Source organism: Pangasianodon hypophthalmus, chromosome 2 (assembly GCF_027358585.1).
Source record: "Pangasianodon hypophthalmus isolate fPanHyp1 chromosome 2, fPanHyp1.pri, whole genome shotgun sequence".
Taxonomy (NCBI): Eukaryota; Metazoa; Chordata; class Actinopteri; order Siluriformes; family Pangasiidae; genus Pangasianodon; species Pangasianodon hypophthalmus.
The window spans coordinates 17,316,949-17,337,405 of record NC_069711.1 but is presented as its reverse complement, the minus strand read 5'-3'; the positions used below and the strand labels follow the sequence as shown (position 1 = coordinate 17,337,405).

Below are 20,457 nucleotides of genomic sequence, written 5' to 3'. Positions count from 1 at the left end.
AGACAACTGGGCAGCACAACACATGCTACGAAATGGTCTTCCTCAAGTAGATTACAATAGAATTTTTATAACAGAGAAAGAGAATTTCCAATTGTATTCCATTATATAAATTTTTATGTGCAGGCAATAATGTCTATCTTACAAAGGCTGATGGGAAACCCATATTTTCACCATTTTTACTTTTTTTTTAGAATGTAATAATTTGGAATGAGTTGAATTAACCTACTTGATATTACATGAAATTATTGAGTCAAGCCATGATTACTGAATTAAGCCAATAATTTAAAATCTCCTTTATTTGTTTGAAATGAAATAAACTTAAAATCTTTTCAAAAAGACATGCACCCATTCTTACATATTATATTATGCAATACATTATGTATCCAGACACAGCCAATTAAATGAAATATACTAAGCCTTTATACTTAAATTTATTTATTTATTTAAAAAATTTTTTTACAGTGTATTGGACCTAGTACTACCGCAGACACTACTACTATTATTTTTTCTGCTACTACTATTTCTACTACTAATACTACTACTGCTGCCACTACTAGTACCACTTCTGCTACTAATACTACTACGGTTACTAATGTTGTTAATAGTTTTGCTACTTCTGCTACCACCACTGCTATTACTATAACTCTATTACAGCTACAAATACCTTTATTACCACTTATGCTCTGTGATTAAAATTCTGAGCTATGGGCTGTCAGTTAGCCCCCTGTTGCATCCTTAAGCATGACCTCTAACGCCCTAACTGTTTTTCAGCTCTATTTATGTCACTTTGGGTTTAAATGTCTATAGCTGTCTATATCGATTGTATTTAAGCCACTTGGATTTAAGTGTCTATAATTCTTCTGTATTTGATCAGTGTGTACGATTGCTGTGTCAGCAGGTCAGACTGGTTCCACAAGGATATACAGACATGTCAAGTGAGACTGACCGATCTGCTTAAATAAATGCCCTGAAAATGATCAGGTGTGTGACTTTCTGTTTTGTTGTTTCATCTCTGTAGTCCAGTAATTTGAACTGTAAATGAATCATATAGAAATCTTAATCCTTTTTATAAACTGTTGCTCCATTTCTGGAGAATACACATAATCTTGAATTAAACTAACCTGTTTAGTACTTGGTTTCCAGTTGATGATTGTTTAAAATCTGTTAACCACAAACCTCCCTTGATGCTATTTTTCAACACAACATGCCAGTCTAATCCAAGCGTAGAGATGTTAAAGAAGTGTCCAGTGATATGAGTGCTGCAAATTTCCCTCATACTATACATATAGTCCCCTCCAAAAGCTTTGGAATGGCAAGGCCAATTCTTTTGTTTTTGCTATACACTGAAGACATCTGAGTTTGAGATTAAAAGATGAACATGAGACAATAGATCAGAATTTCAGCTTTCATTTCCTGATATCTACATCTAGGCATGTTAAATAACTTAGAACATGAAACTATTTGTTTGAACCCACCCATTTTTTAAGTGATAAAAAAAAAAATTGGAACATGTGACTGACAGGTGTTTCTTGTTGCCCAGGTGTGCCCTGTTAGATTGTTTAAACACTCAATCGCTCTGAATGTCTATTCATGGTTTGAGTCCTGAGTTTAACCTGTGAAGACTGCATTTGTTGTTAAAAAAGATAAACCAACATGAAGACCAGAGAGCTGTCTATGGGAGAAAAGCAAGCTATTCTGAAGCTGCGAAAAGAGGGGAGATTGATCAGAGCCATTGCTCAAGCATTGGGCATAGCCAGCACAACAATTTGGAATGTTCTGAAAAAGAAAGAAAGCAAACACATCGGCCAAGAAAAACAAGAGCAGTTGATGATAGTATCATTGTGAGGGCTGTGAAGAAAAACCCAAAAACAACAGTCAGTGACATCACCAACATCCTCCACAGGGCAGGGGTGAAGGTATCACAATCCATCTTTCGAATAAGACTTTGAGAGAAGAAATATAGAGGCTATACTACAAGATGCAAACCACTCACCAGCAGTAAGAATCAGAGGGCAAGATTGGAATCACATAGATGATCAACAAATGTTGATCAACAAATGTTCTGGAATGAAGATTAACCTCTACCAAAGTGATGGAAAGGCCAAAGTGTGGATAAAGAAAGGATCTGCTCATGATCCAAAACATACAAGCTCATCAGTCAACCATGGTGGAGCTAGTGTCATTGCTTCTGCTTAAATGGCTGCTTCTGGAACAGACTCACTAATCTTTATTGATGATGTAACTCATGATGGTAGCAGCAGAATGAATTCAGAAGTCTACAGAAACTTTCTGTCTGTCAATTTACAGAGAAATGCATCCAATCTAATTGGGAGGAACTTAATCATGCAGCAAGACATTGACCCAAAACACACTGCCAACACAACAAAGGACTTCATCGGGGGAAAAAAGTGGAAGGTTTTAGACTGGCCAAGTTAATCACCAGACCTTAACTCAACTGAGCATGCATCTCACCTCCTGAAGAGGACACTGAAGGGAGAAACCCCCCAAAACAAGCAACAACTGAAAGACGCTGTGATACAAGCCTGGAAAAGCATCATAAACGAAGAATGAAACCGTTTGGTAATTTCCGTGGGTAGACGACTTGATGCAGTTATTGCAAATAAGGGATATGCAACCAAATATTAAGTGTTATTTACTTGAATTTACTTTACGACTGTCTGTTCAAATACTTTTCCTCACCTAAAAATCAGGTGGTCTGCCACCAACGGTGCCATGTTCTAAGTTGTTTAACACATCTAGATGTAAATATCGGGAAATGAAAGCTGAAATTTTGATCTATCGTCTCTATCAGACGATGATCTCAAACCCAAATGTCTTCTGTGTATAGCAAAAACACAAGAATTGGCATTGTCATTCACCTTCAGAGGGTATTGTACATTCAGACACACACACACACACACATTGGGATAGCAGGAGGACATTGAGGTGTTTCCAGTTTGCATAAGTAATACATATTCACATATCCCTGCATGGTTCATAAGGATGAAGACTTATTCATAGGGCCTTTTTTGTTTCTTTGGGCAATAAAACAATTTATTATTCAACATAGATTATTAAATTTTTTAACATAGATTATTAAATTAATATTATTTTACAGTTAAAACTGTAAAACAGTTAAAACACATTTTTAAGTATTTATTTTAATATCTTAAGTATTTAGCAAAAAGATTAGCTAATCAGCACTTTACACTTTATACACTCACTAGCTACTGATTCACAATAGGTTTTCTCATGTAAAGAAGTCAACTACGTTTCAAAGAAAAAAATGTTTGCATACAAGTTATTTGCAGCACCTTCTATACGTTAAATATCAATATATAAATGTCAATGTTCTGTCAGCAATGTATCAAACATTTATTTGAATGCTCTGTGTGAGATGTTCTGTACCAAAGAAGGAAAGAAAGTGTTCGGTATGAGCAGTTGCAAATGTGGATTGAGAGAAAATGACCTGCCAATCTGGGTGCTTTTGTAGAAAGATGCATGAACAGTGTAATTTAAAAAAAAAGTACTGTAAGATTAAATAATGCTTTGTAAGCCTGTAAGTCAGTATTAAATAAAATTATAGAAAAATTGTGAAAGTAAAATTGAATCTAAAATGCAATAAATGAAAAGATCCCTTTATGTACAAAATCTCTTTCATGCAGTGTAGATACTTTCAGTTGCTGGAGGAGTTCACTTTTACAAATGAAAGTCTGCCAAACATTTTTGAGGCAGAGGACTTGTGTGTAATGTAACCCTGCTTGTTTACCAGTGCACTGCTCTGAAGGAACTTTTGTAAAGCTTCTCTCTCTCTCTCTCTCTCTTTCCATCTCTCTCCCTTGCTCTTTTAGAGCTGTGTGGAAAATTCCCAAAACTGGCTGATTAAAGATGGGCAGAGGGAGAGAGTGTAAGGTAAAGTCAGGCTGCACAGGACATGCAGAGGTATGAGGAAGGCGTTATAATACTTGGAAAGGGAGTGAAAGATTCTAGATTCGTGCACTGTATCGCACGTAATCCTATTTAGGTGATAGGTTTTTCTGAATGGCGTCCCAGTGATGTCTTTTTTTTTCTCACTATTTGTTAGACTTGGTAGGACACAATATATCATGACCTGTGTTTTTAAACACTCTTTGTATGATACAGTCTACTTGTTTTCACATGAACCTGTTATCCTTTTGTGCAGGTTTTGTTTCAAAAAAGATTACTTGTCTGCTGTTCCAGACTGTTACAGCAACTTTTAAAAAGTACAAAAACAACCTCAAGCAGCAAAAATTCTCTGAAACATGTTACTTGATTTTGAGACATGTTGAACTTAATAATGGCAACATGGAGCATTTTTACATTATCTGAAGAATGCATGTACAAAATAATCTAATGAATCAGTAGCCGTAACAAAAAGAAAAAAAAATCTGGTGTTGGCATTCATTATGGTGTTCATGCTGGTTGTTTTCTCCTACTTGAAGTCTAAGAATGCAGAAGCCGGTTATACATATCTCTTACTGTGGAAGAGGATGTACTGGATATGGCACAGATAGGGGAGATCCCCAGAGAACTTTGCCCCAGGAAGAGTAGGATGGGCACTGATCACTGCACTAGGAAGTCTAGAAACTTTATGGATGTTTTGAGAATATTGATTGTTCATTCTTCAGATTATTGGTTGAAATTGTTTACTGTTTCTGTTTACTGTCTCTGTTGTATCTGTGGTAGCATGATGTAATAAAATACTTATACAAGCTTTGAACTACATCTCCAATAACCATTTTAATGTAATTACTGTAGCATCTACTCTTAATATATTCCCTCCTCCATTCCACTCATGTAACAGATTCCAGACCAAAGAGGTGTGATGTTTTTTTTTTTTTTTTTTTTTTCAAAATTAGTTACATTTTTTATGTGGTAGGTGGATGCGTGGATTTCTGGAGCAAGTATGACTGTCTATCGCAGGGCACCACACACAAACACACACACACACACACACACACACACACACACACTCATTCAACCTAGAGGAAATTTACTGTAGCCAATCCACTTACTAATGAGGTGGAGAAAACTAGAGAACCCAGAGATGTGGAAAGAACATGTGAAACTCCACACAGAGAGTAAAACAAGCACAGGATTGAATCGAAGACCCTGAAGCTGTGAGCAGCAATGCTAATAATTTTTATATTTGTATAAAAGTAAATTATTGAATTGTATCTGGGTGTTGTGTTTATGTCTGTGCCTTGAAATGAATTTCAAAAAGGCTTTTTATTGAGTATTGTATATATATTATACGTATTATTTGATACTTTAGTGTACTTATACACGGAATACAAAGCTTAAATTCCTAAATCTAGTCTTCACGAGAATAATGTTAGTCCTTAGCTTACAGCTTGCTACACTACTGAGCTGGCACCTTGGTTTCTTTTTAACCCAGACAAGTATCATGTTTTGCAAAAGCTTGCCTTGTTTTTGAAGTCTAGCTTCAAAAAGAGCTTCTTGAAAGGGGAAATACCTTTATAAGTGAAACAATCACAAAAGATTTTCCTCCATTCTTTCAGGATATGTGCAGTACTTGAGTGTGTGTGTGTGTGTGTGTGTGTGTGTGAGAGAGAGAGGGAGAGAGAGAGATAGCGGGGTGTACATTTATATGAGAGTATGTGTGTGTTCTAGCATTGTGTACATTTATGTTGATGTGTGTGTATATGTTTTAGCTAATGTGTACAGACAAGAACTCCATCAGGACTCTTATCTGAAAGCTTTTTAATCACACCTGGCATTTGGTGCTCTCTTTAGTAACCTCTGACCTGCAATTACAGCAGCTATTTTGTGTGCAGCCGAATGTCACATACATACATGAGTGTGTGAGGAAGACTCAGTTGCCACAGGGCTCTGACTTTTTAAATATGCGAAAGGTTTAACCACTAAATCTGTTCAAAGAAGCACCAAAAAGTGAAGTGGCATCCACACTTCAAGACTATGTTGAAAAAGTTTTTTTAAAGGGTTCACATTCATCAAGAAAACATAAATAAACATGTTGCTATAGTGCACATAGATATGGTGTCAGTGCAATTACTAGAAAAGAGTAACTAGAAAAAATAATAACATCACAATCTAGTGCAACATAGTAGTTAGCTAATATTAAGATAATTGGCTAAGTTTTATTGACCAAGTATGCCTGAACACACACAAACAACAACAGCAACAGGAATAAATTAGTAGTAGTGAAGTAATTCCTTCTAATGCATAACTAATGTGCCAGGAATGAGAGTGAAACGACAGTTCGGAGGAGTTTCGCAACTCTTTAGTTTCTCAGAAGCTTCTGGAAATGTGGAAAGTAGAAACGTAAATTTATAAGGTGCACTACTAAAGTACAGAAAGATACAAAAAATGACAGAGCATTTTATACATACATTTTACACATTTATACATACATTTTTACATTCACATAATGTATTTATATCAGTACTCACTGGTAAAGTGTATTAGTAATGTGTTGGACCACCAAAAGCTACCAGAACAACTTCAATGCACTTATAGATTCTACAAGTCTCTGGAACTATCCTGGAGGGATGAAAACCATCCTTCCAGAAATATTCCCTTAACTGTCTGCCACATTCCTCCATAGGTTGAAAAGGCCATTCAGTGAGCCTTCTTGCCCTGTGGATGAGCATTTGAATTTTGTGACAAGGGGTTTTATGCACTACATCTTGCTCTATGTAGTTGTTCTGTTCTTGGTGACAGGCTGATTTCATCCTGCACTGAGATTCTCGGTCATCTGTTTTTTTTTCTTGCATATCCCAGTAGTACACAAGTGGCATGGTCATGAACGGTGTGCTTTCAATCACAGTGTCCAGCCCTATTTATTGATGTCTTTCCCATAGATCTAAATGATCTTAAATGATTGCCCATGGATATTAATCTGAGGTGCTGAGGTCCTCACTAGAGTTTAGGGCTGGAGGAGGAATATTCAGGAACACGCAACACACTAGGAAGTATACGGCTCATGGTAGGTTGAGACATTCCAGATCAGTCACTCATCACACTTTGAAATGTGCCAGAATATCCACTAAGCACATCATGTGCTATCTCTTCCAGTAGTATCAGTTCTGTCATTTGCACTGCCTTGGCTTGTACAGACTGGCCTGTGGTGACATTTCTTCAGAATTGTCTTAAAATAGACTTGGGTTGGCTTGCTGTCTTTATTTTTTATATTTAACATTTCTTTAATGATATTAATATGAAAAGATTTAAAAATATTACATTTGTGTATGTAATTGAAATAAATAAGCAATTTTAAACTTGACAGCATAATCCATATTATTATTATTATTATTATTATTATTATTATTATTAATGCAGTACCTTCTATGCAAATTATGATTTGAATTTGATCAATCAATGTTTACATTAGTTAGTCTTGTTATGTGTAAATTTACACACTCTCAGGAGCATGAGTAGGATACAAATGTTTTTCAGAATTTACATGACTTTCATGAATACCAAATTTATTGTGTAAATGCTTGTACAGATGATTTACAAATAAATCCATTTGTATCCAGCTTGATAAATGAAGCCCAGTGATTCTGTGACTGTGTGACTGATAAGATTCATGCACACACTGACTGTACTGTATATGACACACAGGGTACAGATTCCCAAGAAGTAAACTTCACAGAAGTAATTTTGTAACAAGACACATGCATGATGTCATACAGATGACTGGGTTTCTCACAGATAGACAACACACAAAGTCATGCTGTAACCAACCTACAGTGTGTGTGTGTGTGTGTGTGTGTGTGTGTGTGTGTGTGTGCGCGTGCTGTGAGCCACAGCTGTAGTGATTTTCAAGGATACTCTGTCTTTGTGTTCTCTTCCCAGCTTGCCTTGCTTTCTCAGCTGCTTGGGTTAAACAGCAGGCAGCCTTGACATTGGTGTCATATCACTGTTTGTCCCTAAACACGGCATATTCAGTTGTGTTCTGGGTCAAAAACCATCCTTCATCCCATGGAACAGCTTTTCATCAGTGACTGTGTGTCTTTGTACAGCCAAGTGCTGTGTGAGAACATTAACAGTTGCTGCCAGTTACCCTGGAATTTGCACCAGTCAGAACTGGAGCAGGTTTTTTTGGCTACATTCAAGACAACATTTTGCTATAAATCCAAAAACATCTCTTGCCATCACATCACATCTCTTGACATACACTATTCAGTCTCACAAGAAAACATATACTTTTTAGATAGCAACCTTAAACAGACAGTGTTTCCTAGCCTCTTTAGGCCTTCAGGGAAACGTTACAATTTTTGTGTTTTCCCCCGGAAATTATTTGGCCTTCTCCAGCTTTCTTATAGAGTTTTCACTGATAAGCTTACTAAAACCTAAAATGAATTCCTCTGGTTATACTCGAACTAGAATCCTGTTTTTCAGAACCAGTTTGTTAGTTTTTCATAGTAAGAATGCTACTGCTTGTGTCTTTTCATTTTCATTTTCATTATTTTAATTGGAATGCACGCATAAAGATGCCCTTATCTCTGGGATGGTAACAACATGGTTTTCACGTCATGCACACTGCAGCCTCACCTTTTTCAACGAGTCTAACAGGAGCTAAAATATGCCCTGTTTAAGTCACTTTTAAAAGGTTAACTCCTCTTGGATGGTTTATTATGATATATTATGTATATTATATATATATATTAATTTGTTGTTATATCATTGACATTTACTGTTATATTTATTGACATATCTACATTCCTTTATTTCTACAGAGAATAAGCTCACTGTTGGAAGCCTCTTATAAGCAACCTTATATAACTACTCATATAAAAGACCCCTGGCTATCATGTGTTCGGTGAGCAATATGAGTTGGTAAGCAAAACTAAAAAACTTTCAGGTTTTAAAACTGGTGATGAAGCTCAAATCTGAACTGGTAATAAAATGGCTGACAGCTACTCCCTAAGCAAACATGCACAGGGCAAAACACACAGCCCTGTTGGTAGTCACTACAGCCATGGCAACGTCGCAGTCACTTCCCTCTCTTCACCTCCCATGTTTTTAGACATGTAATTCCTCTTAAAGCTCCCATTTCATTCTGTGTACTCTTTGCTCACTGGTGTGTTAGCACATCAGTGTGTTTTTCCATGTGTATGTACATGTATTTAAGTCTGTATATTTGTTAACATGTCTTGCATTTTTATCATGTATGTGTTTATGTGTACAGTTTGTATTGATTGCCTACACACTATTGTTGTGTCTTGGCTATTGTTTCTCAAAAAAAAAAAAAAAAAGAAAAAAAAAGCTGTCCTCTCTTTTCCCTCCAGCACTGGGACAAAACTCTAAGCACGTTTTACTGGAGTCTACTCTTGTTACACTTTATGCAAAACATTTTGCACTGTGCTTAGACTGTGAACACAAATTTCAAGGATAAAATCTCCTTTCCAACAAAATTAGAGTTTTAGTGGCCCCCAAAAAACTAAGACAAACACACGCACACACACACACAGTCTGCAAATCAATTTGAAAATGGCCTCACTAGAAACACTGCAGAGCTTTTCTTTACATTTCTATATCTTTCTTTACTGACTGAATGTTAGTTTCAATAAAGAAGGCAGAGATAAACCTGAGTGTATAGGAAAGTAAAATGTATTTATGGATTATGTATATGCAGTTGTATTATCTAAACATGTCTGTGCTTATATGCAGGTGTTGGTGAACTGGATATATGTGTTTTAGCATGTATGTGAGTGTGTGTTAGCATGTATATTTGAATCAGATTGTGTGCACAGTACAGTATGTATGTTTGTGTGTGTGTGCATGCACTGTATATTTGTATTTAACTGTGTGTGTGTGTGTGTGTGTGTGTGTGTGTGTGTGTGTGTGTGTGTGGTATTGTGCGTAAGTTCTCAGTAATTGCCATTTGTGGTTGCAGTAATTGCATTTCCTAAACATATCCTCACTGATGTTGCATGTGATTTGTGCATGACTGTAATCACCACACCCCGCAGTCTGTGTGTATTTGTGTGTATTTGTGTGCGTGCGTGTGTGTGTGTGTGTGTGTCACTCAGGACCCAGACATGAGGTAAAGGGTGAACACAACATTTAATTTAAGTCATGTGTCACAACTTTAGATCCAAAGATCCAAACCACTGGGTTTGACCAAGTGAATTTCCAAAGTCAGCAAAACTAAATGTAACATTAATTCAATACTTTTAGTTTTTGTTATGCTGAAAATTCTGAAAAAGATACAACATAGGCCTACTATACATACTGCTCATACTAAACCCTGCCCAAAAGCAGTACATTTAATCCCTGTTTCAGATAAAGGCTGGAGAAGTTTAAAATTTAAAATATCTAAAAATCCTTTTCCAATGCCTCTTTGCATTTTTATTTAATCACAAATAGATTACAGACGATGGGTCAGGCCTGCTGCACAAAAATAGCAACAACAACAACAACAACAAAAAAAAACATTATAGTCAATTAGGAAAATGTATAATGATTAACATCACCCATCCTGGTTTAATGTTTTCCATCAGATTCCTGTAGATTTCCAGTAAGGATGTTCTTGTTACTATTAAATACCACCAGCAGAGCCCAACAGAGCCTTATTTCATGGGTAGATCATTACCATCAGAATAAAAAAAAAATAATTCTAACAGTATCTGACACTAGCTACGTCATCATTTGATCATTTTCCCATCACTCTTCCATCATATTTATAGTCCATATCCATATAACAACATTTACCCCCAAACAAACAAAAACAATTTCAGAGAAATTTAGGGGTTTTGTTAGTTTCCCTTTATCAGTTTCTATTCAAGTTTTCTTATATGGAAATTCATCATTTGCATAAGAACTTGTGGTTGGAAACATGATGTATCCTCTCTGTGCTCTTCACAGCAGAACATGCATTCACTCTGGATCACCTTCTTCTCTCCCACTGAAATCAGTGCCCTTGATTACCTGTGAAGATGGAATTTGAACCTTTACATAATCTATGTTAAAGATAATATATTGTTTAATATTTTGTATTTAATGTCCAATAATGTAAAAAAAGCTCATGATCCCCTGGGATATATGAATACTACTCTGTTACTATCCTCCCACCATCCCCCACTGCACTGTTACCAAAAAAATACCCTGTATGTGTGAATTTGAGATTAATGCAGTTTGTTCACCAACACTGGGGAAGTGTTTAGGTGCTTAGGTATCAACTTTTTGTACATGAAGTGTTCAGTTATACCACATAACACTGCACTGTGTATGTAACATTAGCATATAGCTAACCAGCTACTTAGTACAAGCTTGCAAATAGAATGTTATGGACTCCTGAAAATAGTGAAAATAGTGGAGCCTTGTTTAGAAATGCCATTTAAATAAATGCAATTTGAATAAATGCAGTTCTTATAAGTCATTATTCACAAATAAGTATATGGTATAATAATATATATTTTCAGTATTTATATTTCTTATTTGGAGTACATTTGCATTAAGTCTGCATTAAGAGTATTAAAAGCACCAATAATCATGAGGATTTCATACTAACAAAGGGCCTCATTTAACATTTAAAATAAATAAAGCTATGTATAAATGCTTTCATAGGCCAACTGAACTAAAAATTTCTTCCAGATTTACAAACATTTTGGTAATGCTGATTTATTTCATACTCATGTGCGTATGTTGATTTATTAAATGTGTACACACATGTATATACCACAGCTCATTTGCATTTAGTGATGCACATAAAACTCCATAAAAAGTAAAGTTTTATATGGACATTGCAAGCATGCTCAGCTAGTTTTCATGGAATTAAAACCATGTGATTCTGCCCAATTACATTCTCTCATGCATGAAGTTTTCATAAGCGCTATGAATGCGAACCCCACCTTAATTTTAGAAAAAAAAAAGATTAAATTTAGCAGCTTAAAGGTTTCCTGGGTTGGTCTACCTGGAGGAACCCTTAGAGCTGGGATCATCACCTGTTTATTCTCTGAGACATGGAGGATGTTTTCTGATTCTTAACTGCTGAACTTTGTCATAGTTGCATGAGTACTAACGTCAGTTTTTATTTTTCGAGATGATGGCATGTCATTTGGCAGGAGGGAATCACTGCAGTGGAATTACAGGATCAGCGAACACATAAGCCATTCAATTTATTCAAGATTATTAAATCCACGAGACTACAAAAACTGTAATCACATGATGATATGGTGCTTCCTTTTAGTGTGATGTTCCATTCTCACTTTTCTGTCTTCTGCTATATGAAGAAATTTTCTAAGAACATGACAGTTGAGACTTGTCCAGACTTGGTGTACAGGCAACAACATACCCTACCACAAAATCACCTCCAAGCTACAATATAATTGTCAGCTTTCTATGATGATTTTGTATATTCACAGATGTGCCAACTCTATATGCTGTACACCCTTCTATACATGTATGGGAAATGATAAAAATTTCCAGGAAACTTTGGGAACAGAATTAAGAAATACTGCTTTGGGACAAAAAAAAAAAAAAACCCTCTACAAGCTCCCTGCTGGTCACGCCATGAAACCAGGATGAAACTTTTACAGGCTCCATTTAGACTGGGAGTCAAAGGGGAGTTTCCTCATATAACAAAAACCACCTGTAAAATGTAATATATCCAGTTTTTTAATTAAAAACTGTAGCCCCATAGATATGGTGAAAAAGCTTGAGGTTGTTTATCATGATATGGAAATTGTAGAAAAGAATTTGCATTATGTGTGTCCACTATTAACTAATTAAATAACTGATTGACATTATTATAATATAATATTTTCATTAAAAAAAAATTAGTGATCATAAAACCTGGAAACATAAACACAGCTCAGAGATATTATAGAAACCACAATAGAAAAAAAACTGAAAACCAACTTTATTAATGTTAATGTAAGATTTGTTTTTCAACAAGTAATCACATACAGATAATCCACTGACATGATGTCTTACCACATTGTCTACACAACCTTTGTTTTTTACATGGGCTTGGTTTTGGTCAGCTGTTCAGACAAATAGTTATGCAAATTATATTCTTAGAGAAAACATCTCAGAACCACAAATATATTCATTTTTACTTTCACTTTGGACTCTGTTTTAAAAAGTCACATACCTGTCCCACCTAAAACCACCTAAAATGTGTTTCATTTTCTTATGTGATATGCGACTACAAACTTTGCCTTTAATGTTACAAAAGTTATAATCAGTGAAATCTTTTCAGCAGCAGTTGTTTCAGCAAATTATCATGTTGTTACACTGCATTTCTAACTCAACTGATTTTTAAAATCTGTTTTAATATCCTGTGATTATGCCACTTATTGTTACTTCCAAAGGTTTACACAGAGTTGGGCAAAAAGGCCTTTATGTTTTCTGCTCCTGATGACTGAGCTAAAATTTTAGCAGCTTGTTAGTTTAAGTGAACAGTGATTTCTAGCTGATGATTGCCTTGACATGGGTTGTATGCTGCGGGTGAAACAAGATTTACTGTATTAGATATTTATATCTTAATCAGTGTAACTGAGTTAAATAAAAAATTCGATTAAAAATATCCAGGTTGAAATATGTCTCAAATGTCTCAATACTTCCTGTACTTTTTAGTGCATGTACTGCTAGTGTGTTCACACTGGGAAACTCAGCAAGATGTAGATATCCAGATATCCAGATGGACCACCAAATGTGACGTGAAACATTCAGTGTTTTTGCAGTTACAGGTTGCTGCCTGCTTTTCGTAGAAGTGCTCAAATTTTCAAAATGGCCACAGTCACAGATACACACAAATTAGAATAAAATGTTTTGGGTTTTTAAATTAGCTGTCCAAGTACATAAATATCATTGCTGTCTACATAAAACTACATGTGTCAAAGTAAACTCTTTCCTTAAGTGTTCTAAGATACATAGCCAAAGTGAAGTCTTTTCCAGCATTCGCAGATATTTTCTTTATTTTATTCATGCCTGCATTATTCATTGTATCTCTGTGTTGGTTAGTTAGTTGCCCATTCTGGCTTACAAAAAAACTGGTTCAGAATGCTGCAGCTATCCATCTGATTTACAAAAGAACAAAAAATCTCTTTATCTCTAGTTATGCAAGTTATTTCCTTAAAGAAAACATCTCAGAAGTGCAAAACTCACTTTTGATTTGGACTTTGTTTTTATGCCAAACCAAAAATAAAGCAAACAATCACATGTATGTGCCCTGCATAAAACCATATCTTACCTTTATGATCCTTTTTCCAGAACAGCAAGGCATTTTCTCATGTCATATGTTATTACCCTTCTCACTTGATGTTACAGAAACAGAAGGAAAAAGCAGGCATTATTTAGGCTGGGAGGATAAATATTTTAAATGGAAGTCAAAAATCCTAATTATCAGCAGTAACATCTTTTGAGTTGCAGTTGTTTCAGCAAATGATCATGTTACACTGCAGTTCTAACTTAATGGCTTCAGCATTGGTATGTTTCTGTGTAAAGGAAGACTGCATATTATTGATCTGCTTTTATATCCTGTAATCATGCCACTTCCAAAGGTTTGGACAGAGTTTGTCAAAAAGGCCTTTAAGGATATAAAACCAGGAACAACCTGATGACTGAACTAAAACTTCAGCAGCTTGTTACTTTCAGTGAATAGTAATATCTAGCCAAGTATTGCCTTGGTGTGTGTTGCATGCTGACTGTGGAGCTAGATGCACTGGTATGTGTATTAGAGATTTATGTAGAGGTTTATATCTCAATCAGTATAACTGGGATGAAAGGTTTAATTAAAAACATCCAAGTTGATATATGCCTCAAATCACACACATCCTGTACTCTTTAGTGCATGTACTGCTAGTGAGTTCACAGTGGGAAACTCAGCAAGATGTAGTGCACTGTTAATATTCAGATAGACCACCACAGGAACACTTTGTGGTTTGTGCAGGTTGCAGCCTGCTTTCTGTAGCAGAAATGCTCTTTGAAATTTTCAAAATGGCCACTAAGTCACAGATAGACACAAACAGTTTAGGGCAGAAAATTTGGGTTTTTAAATTGGTGGTTGTACTGTGATTGCTATTCAGAGACATAGTCCATAACTATCCTTGAGGTCTGCATAAAGACTTCTCCCCTCCACTTGACACCTTTTCCCTAAAGCCTGAGGTATGAGGCTGCCTTGGAGATCTTAGCAGGGTCTCTTATAACCGTGGTAACTGATAGACTTAATAAACATATGCCAAGAATCTGTGTGTGATCCTTAAGCAGATGCATTCCCTGATGCTTCCTTTATTTATAATCGTATATATGTGTTGGTTTGTTAGTTGCTCATCCTGGCTTAACTATAGCTGGTTCAGAATGCTACATTTAGGCATGATTGGCAAAAAAAAAAAAAAAAGATCTCCTCCTGTCATTGGCTCTTTGTTCATTTTTTGTCTATTAAATGCTATATGGGTTGTATCCCCTTGTACTACTTGGGTCTTTTAGCTAAAAGTTACTCTGAATGAATGTTATTGCCCCAAGGATTTGGAATTCTTGAGTGATATCAGGACAGTACTCACTGTTGAAAACACTGGATTATAAGGTTCTGGTTTTAAGACTTGGACAGTTTTCACCCCTAAGAAAAGCAGACACACTTTACATTAATATCTTTAAGCAAAAATTGGTGTGAAATTCTCATATCTGTTTAGTGGCATGTAAATAACCTCAACTGTACAATAATTCCTGGTCAGGGTTACAGAACTTATCCTGGGAACACTTGGTACAAGAAAGAACTACATCCTGGATGGGATACCAGTGCTTTGCAGGCTACCCAACACACACCCTCTCCCACACCTTGGGGCAATTTAAAGTAGCAAATTCACCGCACATGGACATGGGAGGAAACCTATGAAACAGAGCAATTCAAGTCCTGGATCAAACTCTGCATCCTTGAGCTACAAGCCACCACCCAGCGCCAGCTGTGATAGTGAAAAAATGAAGCTTCATGTTTTTAAATATCAGACCTAAAAAGTGGAGGAACTAACTATCTGGAGGTTGTCATTCAAGTCAATTAGAATGTCTGTAAGTCCAAATTGTACTGCACCCAAAACATGCTGTGCTTCTTTAGATTAGTATTGGTGCTTTGAAACAAACATGAAAAATGGGAATTTATTCATGCAAATGGCACACATTTTCTGGCAGATATTTTAACCACTCCCCACTTCAAAAAGTTAACTTCAGTACTTCCAGAACAAAATGCTGATTGACTACTTTTAATGACAAGAGATGATTTTGTAGATTACTCAAATGAAATACCAGTTATAACCCTGAGGTCATTTAACCCACTTGGGAACTAAAAATAAAAAAAAATATATAAAAAAAAAAGGCTGAATTGTTTGTATTGTTAAAGTTGACACCAGTGTTCATCATTAAACATGGAAAGGCACACAAATGTACCAGAAAATACCACATGTTTTTAATGTACCTGTAATACAAAAAAGTAAATTCTGTTATAAAATTATTCAGTAAGAATAATACCAACACCATTAACAGATGTACATATGAAAGTTGAACCATAACATAAAACCAGTCATCTGTACCCATAACTGAATAAGAATAAAACATGGTCATAAAAGGAATGTAATCGTTAAAATCCATGTTAATGCTCAAAATAGAGGATCACAGAAAAACTTGTTTCACATTATGTGAGTGGAACAGAAATCTTCTACCCATCATTCTTCCATACTCACTAGACAACCAGCATCCGGAATAAAGCCTGTTATAACAATTTGTCGGTGATGCGCTGAGATTGCACCAACGAGATTTATATTAACAAAAATGAGGACAGCTAATGACTTTCCTGGATAAGCTCCACTTAGACTCTTGTATCAGATTGACCAGTCAACTATGCACAAGATTCCAGTAAAACCACAGTACTAAAAAGGCATGACATTTCTATTCCCCAAATCACTTATTTTAAAGAAGGCACATGGGATTTCTTTTCAGTTCATTTGTACTCTATGGGCTCTTCCCCTTCCTCATTAAGTAGGCATGTGCGAATGATCGCTTCCGTCACAGCATATGGGTCGCAGTTAGCTGAGGGACGGCGATCCTCGAAATAGCCTCGCTTCTCCTGGCCCACAGCTCGTGGGATTCGGATACTGGCACCACGGTTAGCCACGCCAGCTGAGAAGTCGTTGATGTTGGAGGTCTCATGGCGGCCAGTAAGACGTCTGGCGTTGTCAAGCCCCCCTTTAGGGTCGTAGGCACGAATGTGGTAGCGATGCCTCTTGCTCAGCCGCTCAATAGCCTCCTCAATATACCTGCATGCAGGGAAGCAAAGAGTTAGTACCTTTCCAAGCTGCTTCATCAGATCTACTCTTTTTAAGGAACCAAAAAAAAACAAACAAACAAAAAAAAAACCAAAAAACAAAAAAAAAACAAAACAAAACAAAACAAAAAAAAAAAAAAACCTCCGTCTGTGACCAAAATAAAACTGCCAATTTATGTTTTTAATGGCATTCAAACATATTAGATATTTAATTAAAAGCACCAAGTAAAATGATCAGGATTAAAGGGCTATTGTTAAGTCCAACAGACCCACCACTACATACTTCAACTGTACTTTCACAATCATACCTGAGGCCTCCGTCCTCTCGCATGTTCTTAGTGCTGAAGTTGGTATGGCAGCCAGCACCATTCCAGTTGCCTGGGATGGGTTTGGGGTCAAAAGAGACCACAACACCAAAGTCTTCACACACCCTGTGCAGGATATAACGAGCTATCCACAGGTGGTCTCCCATGGTGATACCTTCACAAGGACCCACTTGAAATTCCCACTGAGAAGAAAGGCAGAGGTGTTTGGGGTAAGAATAATTATACTCCGACCACAGCATAATCACTTCTTGTAATCTTAGAGTGTGAACAAGTTTCATTGGTTTGCTTTAGATACCCAATTGGAGTCCAGCCAATTAATATTCAAGCTTCAACAAGAGTTGGAGTGTATTCTCCAACTGGTTATTGGTGTAGGGACAGATTTTATATGACTACTACTTATCCCCTGCACCGCTCCCTCTGAAACCCATCAACAGCTCTTGAAGGCTTACCTGTGCAGGCATGACTTCTGCATTGGTGCCGCAAATCATAACCCCAGCGTACAGACAGGCTCTATAATGGGCCTCAACAATATCTCTGCCATAGGCCTTATCCGCTCCCACGCCACAGTAATAAGGACCTGTTTAAACACATAACATCCCTTCATTCAGACCAGAAGCACAGTCATTCATGCATTCATCCTAATGCAAGGGCAGAGAGCAGGACTGAATTAAAAATCATAGTGCAGTCTACAAAGATCTTCACCTTGTGGTCCTGGGAAACCATTTGAGGGCCAGCCAAAAGGATGACCATCTATGGCAAGGAGTGTGTACTCCTGCTCCATTCCAAACCATGGATGTTGGTCCACTACCTTGCTCATGATCTTATCACACATCTGACGAAGGTTGGTTTCTAAGAGAAGAGTCAATAAAGGTCAAAAAGGTATGCATTATACTCAAACACTCCCTCATAAATGACACCAGACATTGTACTAGTAAAAATTTAATTATACTAAATTTGTACCTGCAGGTTTCCTGTTGTATTTGAGAACCTCACAAAGAACCAGCTTGTTGGGGTCCTTCCTGAAGGGGTCTCTAAACATGGCCTTTGGTATGAGGTACATGTCACTGTTCGAGCCCTCAGCCTGGTACGTACTAGAGCCATCAAAATTCCACTCTGGGAGATCTGCAGAAACCCACAAACCATAAATACACAGTCAAATCAGATGAATCAGACTTTGACGTAGAGCATTTAGCAAACATTTACGTGACACTATGATCTGTGCATGCAAGGAGTGGCGTGAAGTGAAAGTGCCACCAAAATGAAGTTGGATGCAAACTAAACAGTACCTTCAATGCTCTTGGGTTCTGAGTCCAGAGTCCTGCTCTTGCAGCGGAGTCCCTCTCCAGTCCCATCAATCCAGATGTACATGACCTGCACTTTGTCTCCCTGTGGCAGGTCCATGTACAGCTGCTTCACAGCTTTATTCAGCTTTGCGCTGGAGGAAGTGGCCATTTTCTCTTTGGGCTATAAGACTCCTAGAGAGACACACACATCATTTCACACCATATTAATTAATGTAAATGCTTGAAACCCTGTCTCAGTGAAAGTACCTCCATCTGCTCCTATGTCCCCAAATTAATAAATATCCTGGGTACATTTAAGTTTCAGTCAAACTACATGTTTACGAGGCTTACTTTTATGGCAAATGACCACACAGTGTTCAGTGTTGAGCTTTTAGGGCCAGAATACAATGTGTGGTAAACTAAACACAATTTGCAATTGCTGTCATTTATTGATTTCGTTAACAAATTTCAACTTCATTTTAACAACCAACTAAGCTGGAAAAGTCTTCATATGCTTCGCTGCATTCTCGGAAACTTCGAACAAGCAAGAAAGAAGGCAACAAAGAGTGAAGCTCAGTCGCTTGGCGCCATGCACACAAAGACAGCGCCATGATGGAGGAGCTCCTCACTGAGGCGAGTCGCCACGAGCAGGACAAAGCACTGCCACCCACACCAACATCCTGAAGCCCATTACACCACACTGGCATACCTTCACCTAGCCTACAACACCAGCATTTACACCAAACCATGCAGCTTAACCTTAATCAAGCTACACACTAATCGAAAAAAAAATGACAAATTATGTTTTTTAAGCACAACAGAAGGTTGATAACTGATAACTGATAATATTCCCGAAGAGCCACAGTACACTTTTAATGCTATAAACTAATGTCTTAAACTACTCATCCAGCTAACCTACCGTTTGACTGATGCAACAGAGAGCAGAGATTACGAAGGTTTGGTTATAAACTAATATAAAGAAACTTCTTAATAAACAACTCTTATACAGTCATATAATATATTGAGGATATATTTACATTATAACTCTGCTATAACTCAGTTATCTAATATTAAACTACTAGTTGAAAAGACACACATCTGACTTAAATAAAAGGCGACACCAATGTATATACAGTCACACATAATTAAACTAAAAAACCAAAACTACACATTACAAACTCCTGAAACTTCGTTACCTTTCAACAGGAATAAATAATCAGGAGATGACTGGGTGTATGTCCAGCTGTTTTTACAAAGAAATACAAACTCTTTTTTCTCTCATTCTCCATACCGGCAGTGTGAGCCCTCGCACGAACTTTTAAAGCGCGAGATGAAACGGCTACTTTCTGATTGGATAATGGGAAGACACGTGACCAAGTAAACGCAAGTAAGGTGACGAAATGGCGAAACGGTAAGGGCTCATTGGATGATCGTGGTAATGTTGTCAGGGTGACGGAATGGAAATAGAGCGATGTGATTGGAAGGATGTTCTGCGTAGAGTGGGAACCACAAAGAATACCGAGAAATGATTGGATATCCGGTTCATGCCGTCGACGACGCATTACAAACCGAAAGAGAC

The 20,457-nt window shown here is 36.9% G+C and overlaps 1 protein-coding gene across 1 annotated transcript; it reads right to left on the bottom strand.

The window, feature by feature from the left end:
* Positions 1-16,392: 16,392 nt before the first annotated feature.
* On the bottom strand, positions 16,393-20,233 carry glulb (glutamate-ammonia ligase (glutamine synthase) b). The gene is made up of 7 exons (XM_026917771.3): positions 20,075-20,233; positions 18,882-19,070; positions 18,556-18,717; positions 18,298-18,444; positions 18,045-18,172; positions 17,578-17,777; positions 16,393-17,261 (listed from the first exon to the last, which is right to left on the bottom strand). Exons 2-7 carry the CDS (start codon positions 19,045-19,047, stop codon positions 16,946-16,948), a joined length of 1,119 nt encoding a protein of 372 aa, XP_026773572.1. The 5' UTR covers positions 19,048-19,070; positions 20,075-20,233; the 3' UTR covers positions 16,393-16,945.
* Between the last annotated feature and the right edge of the window lie 224 nt (positions 20,234-20,457).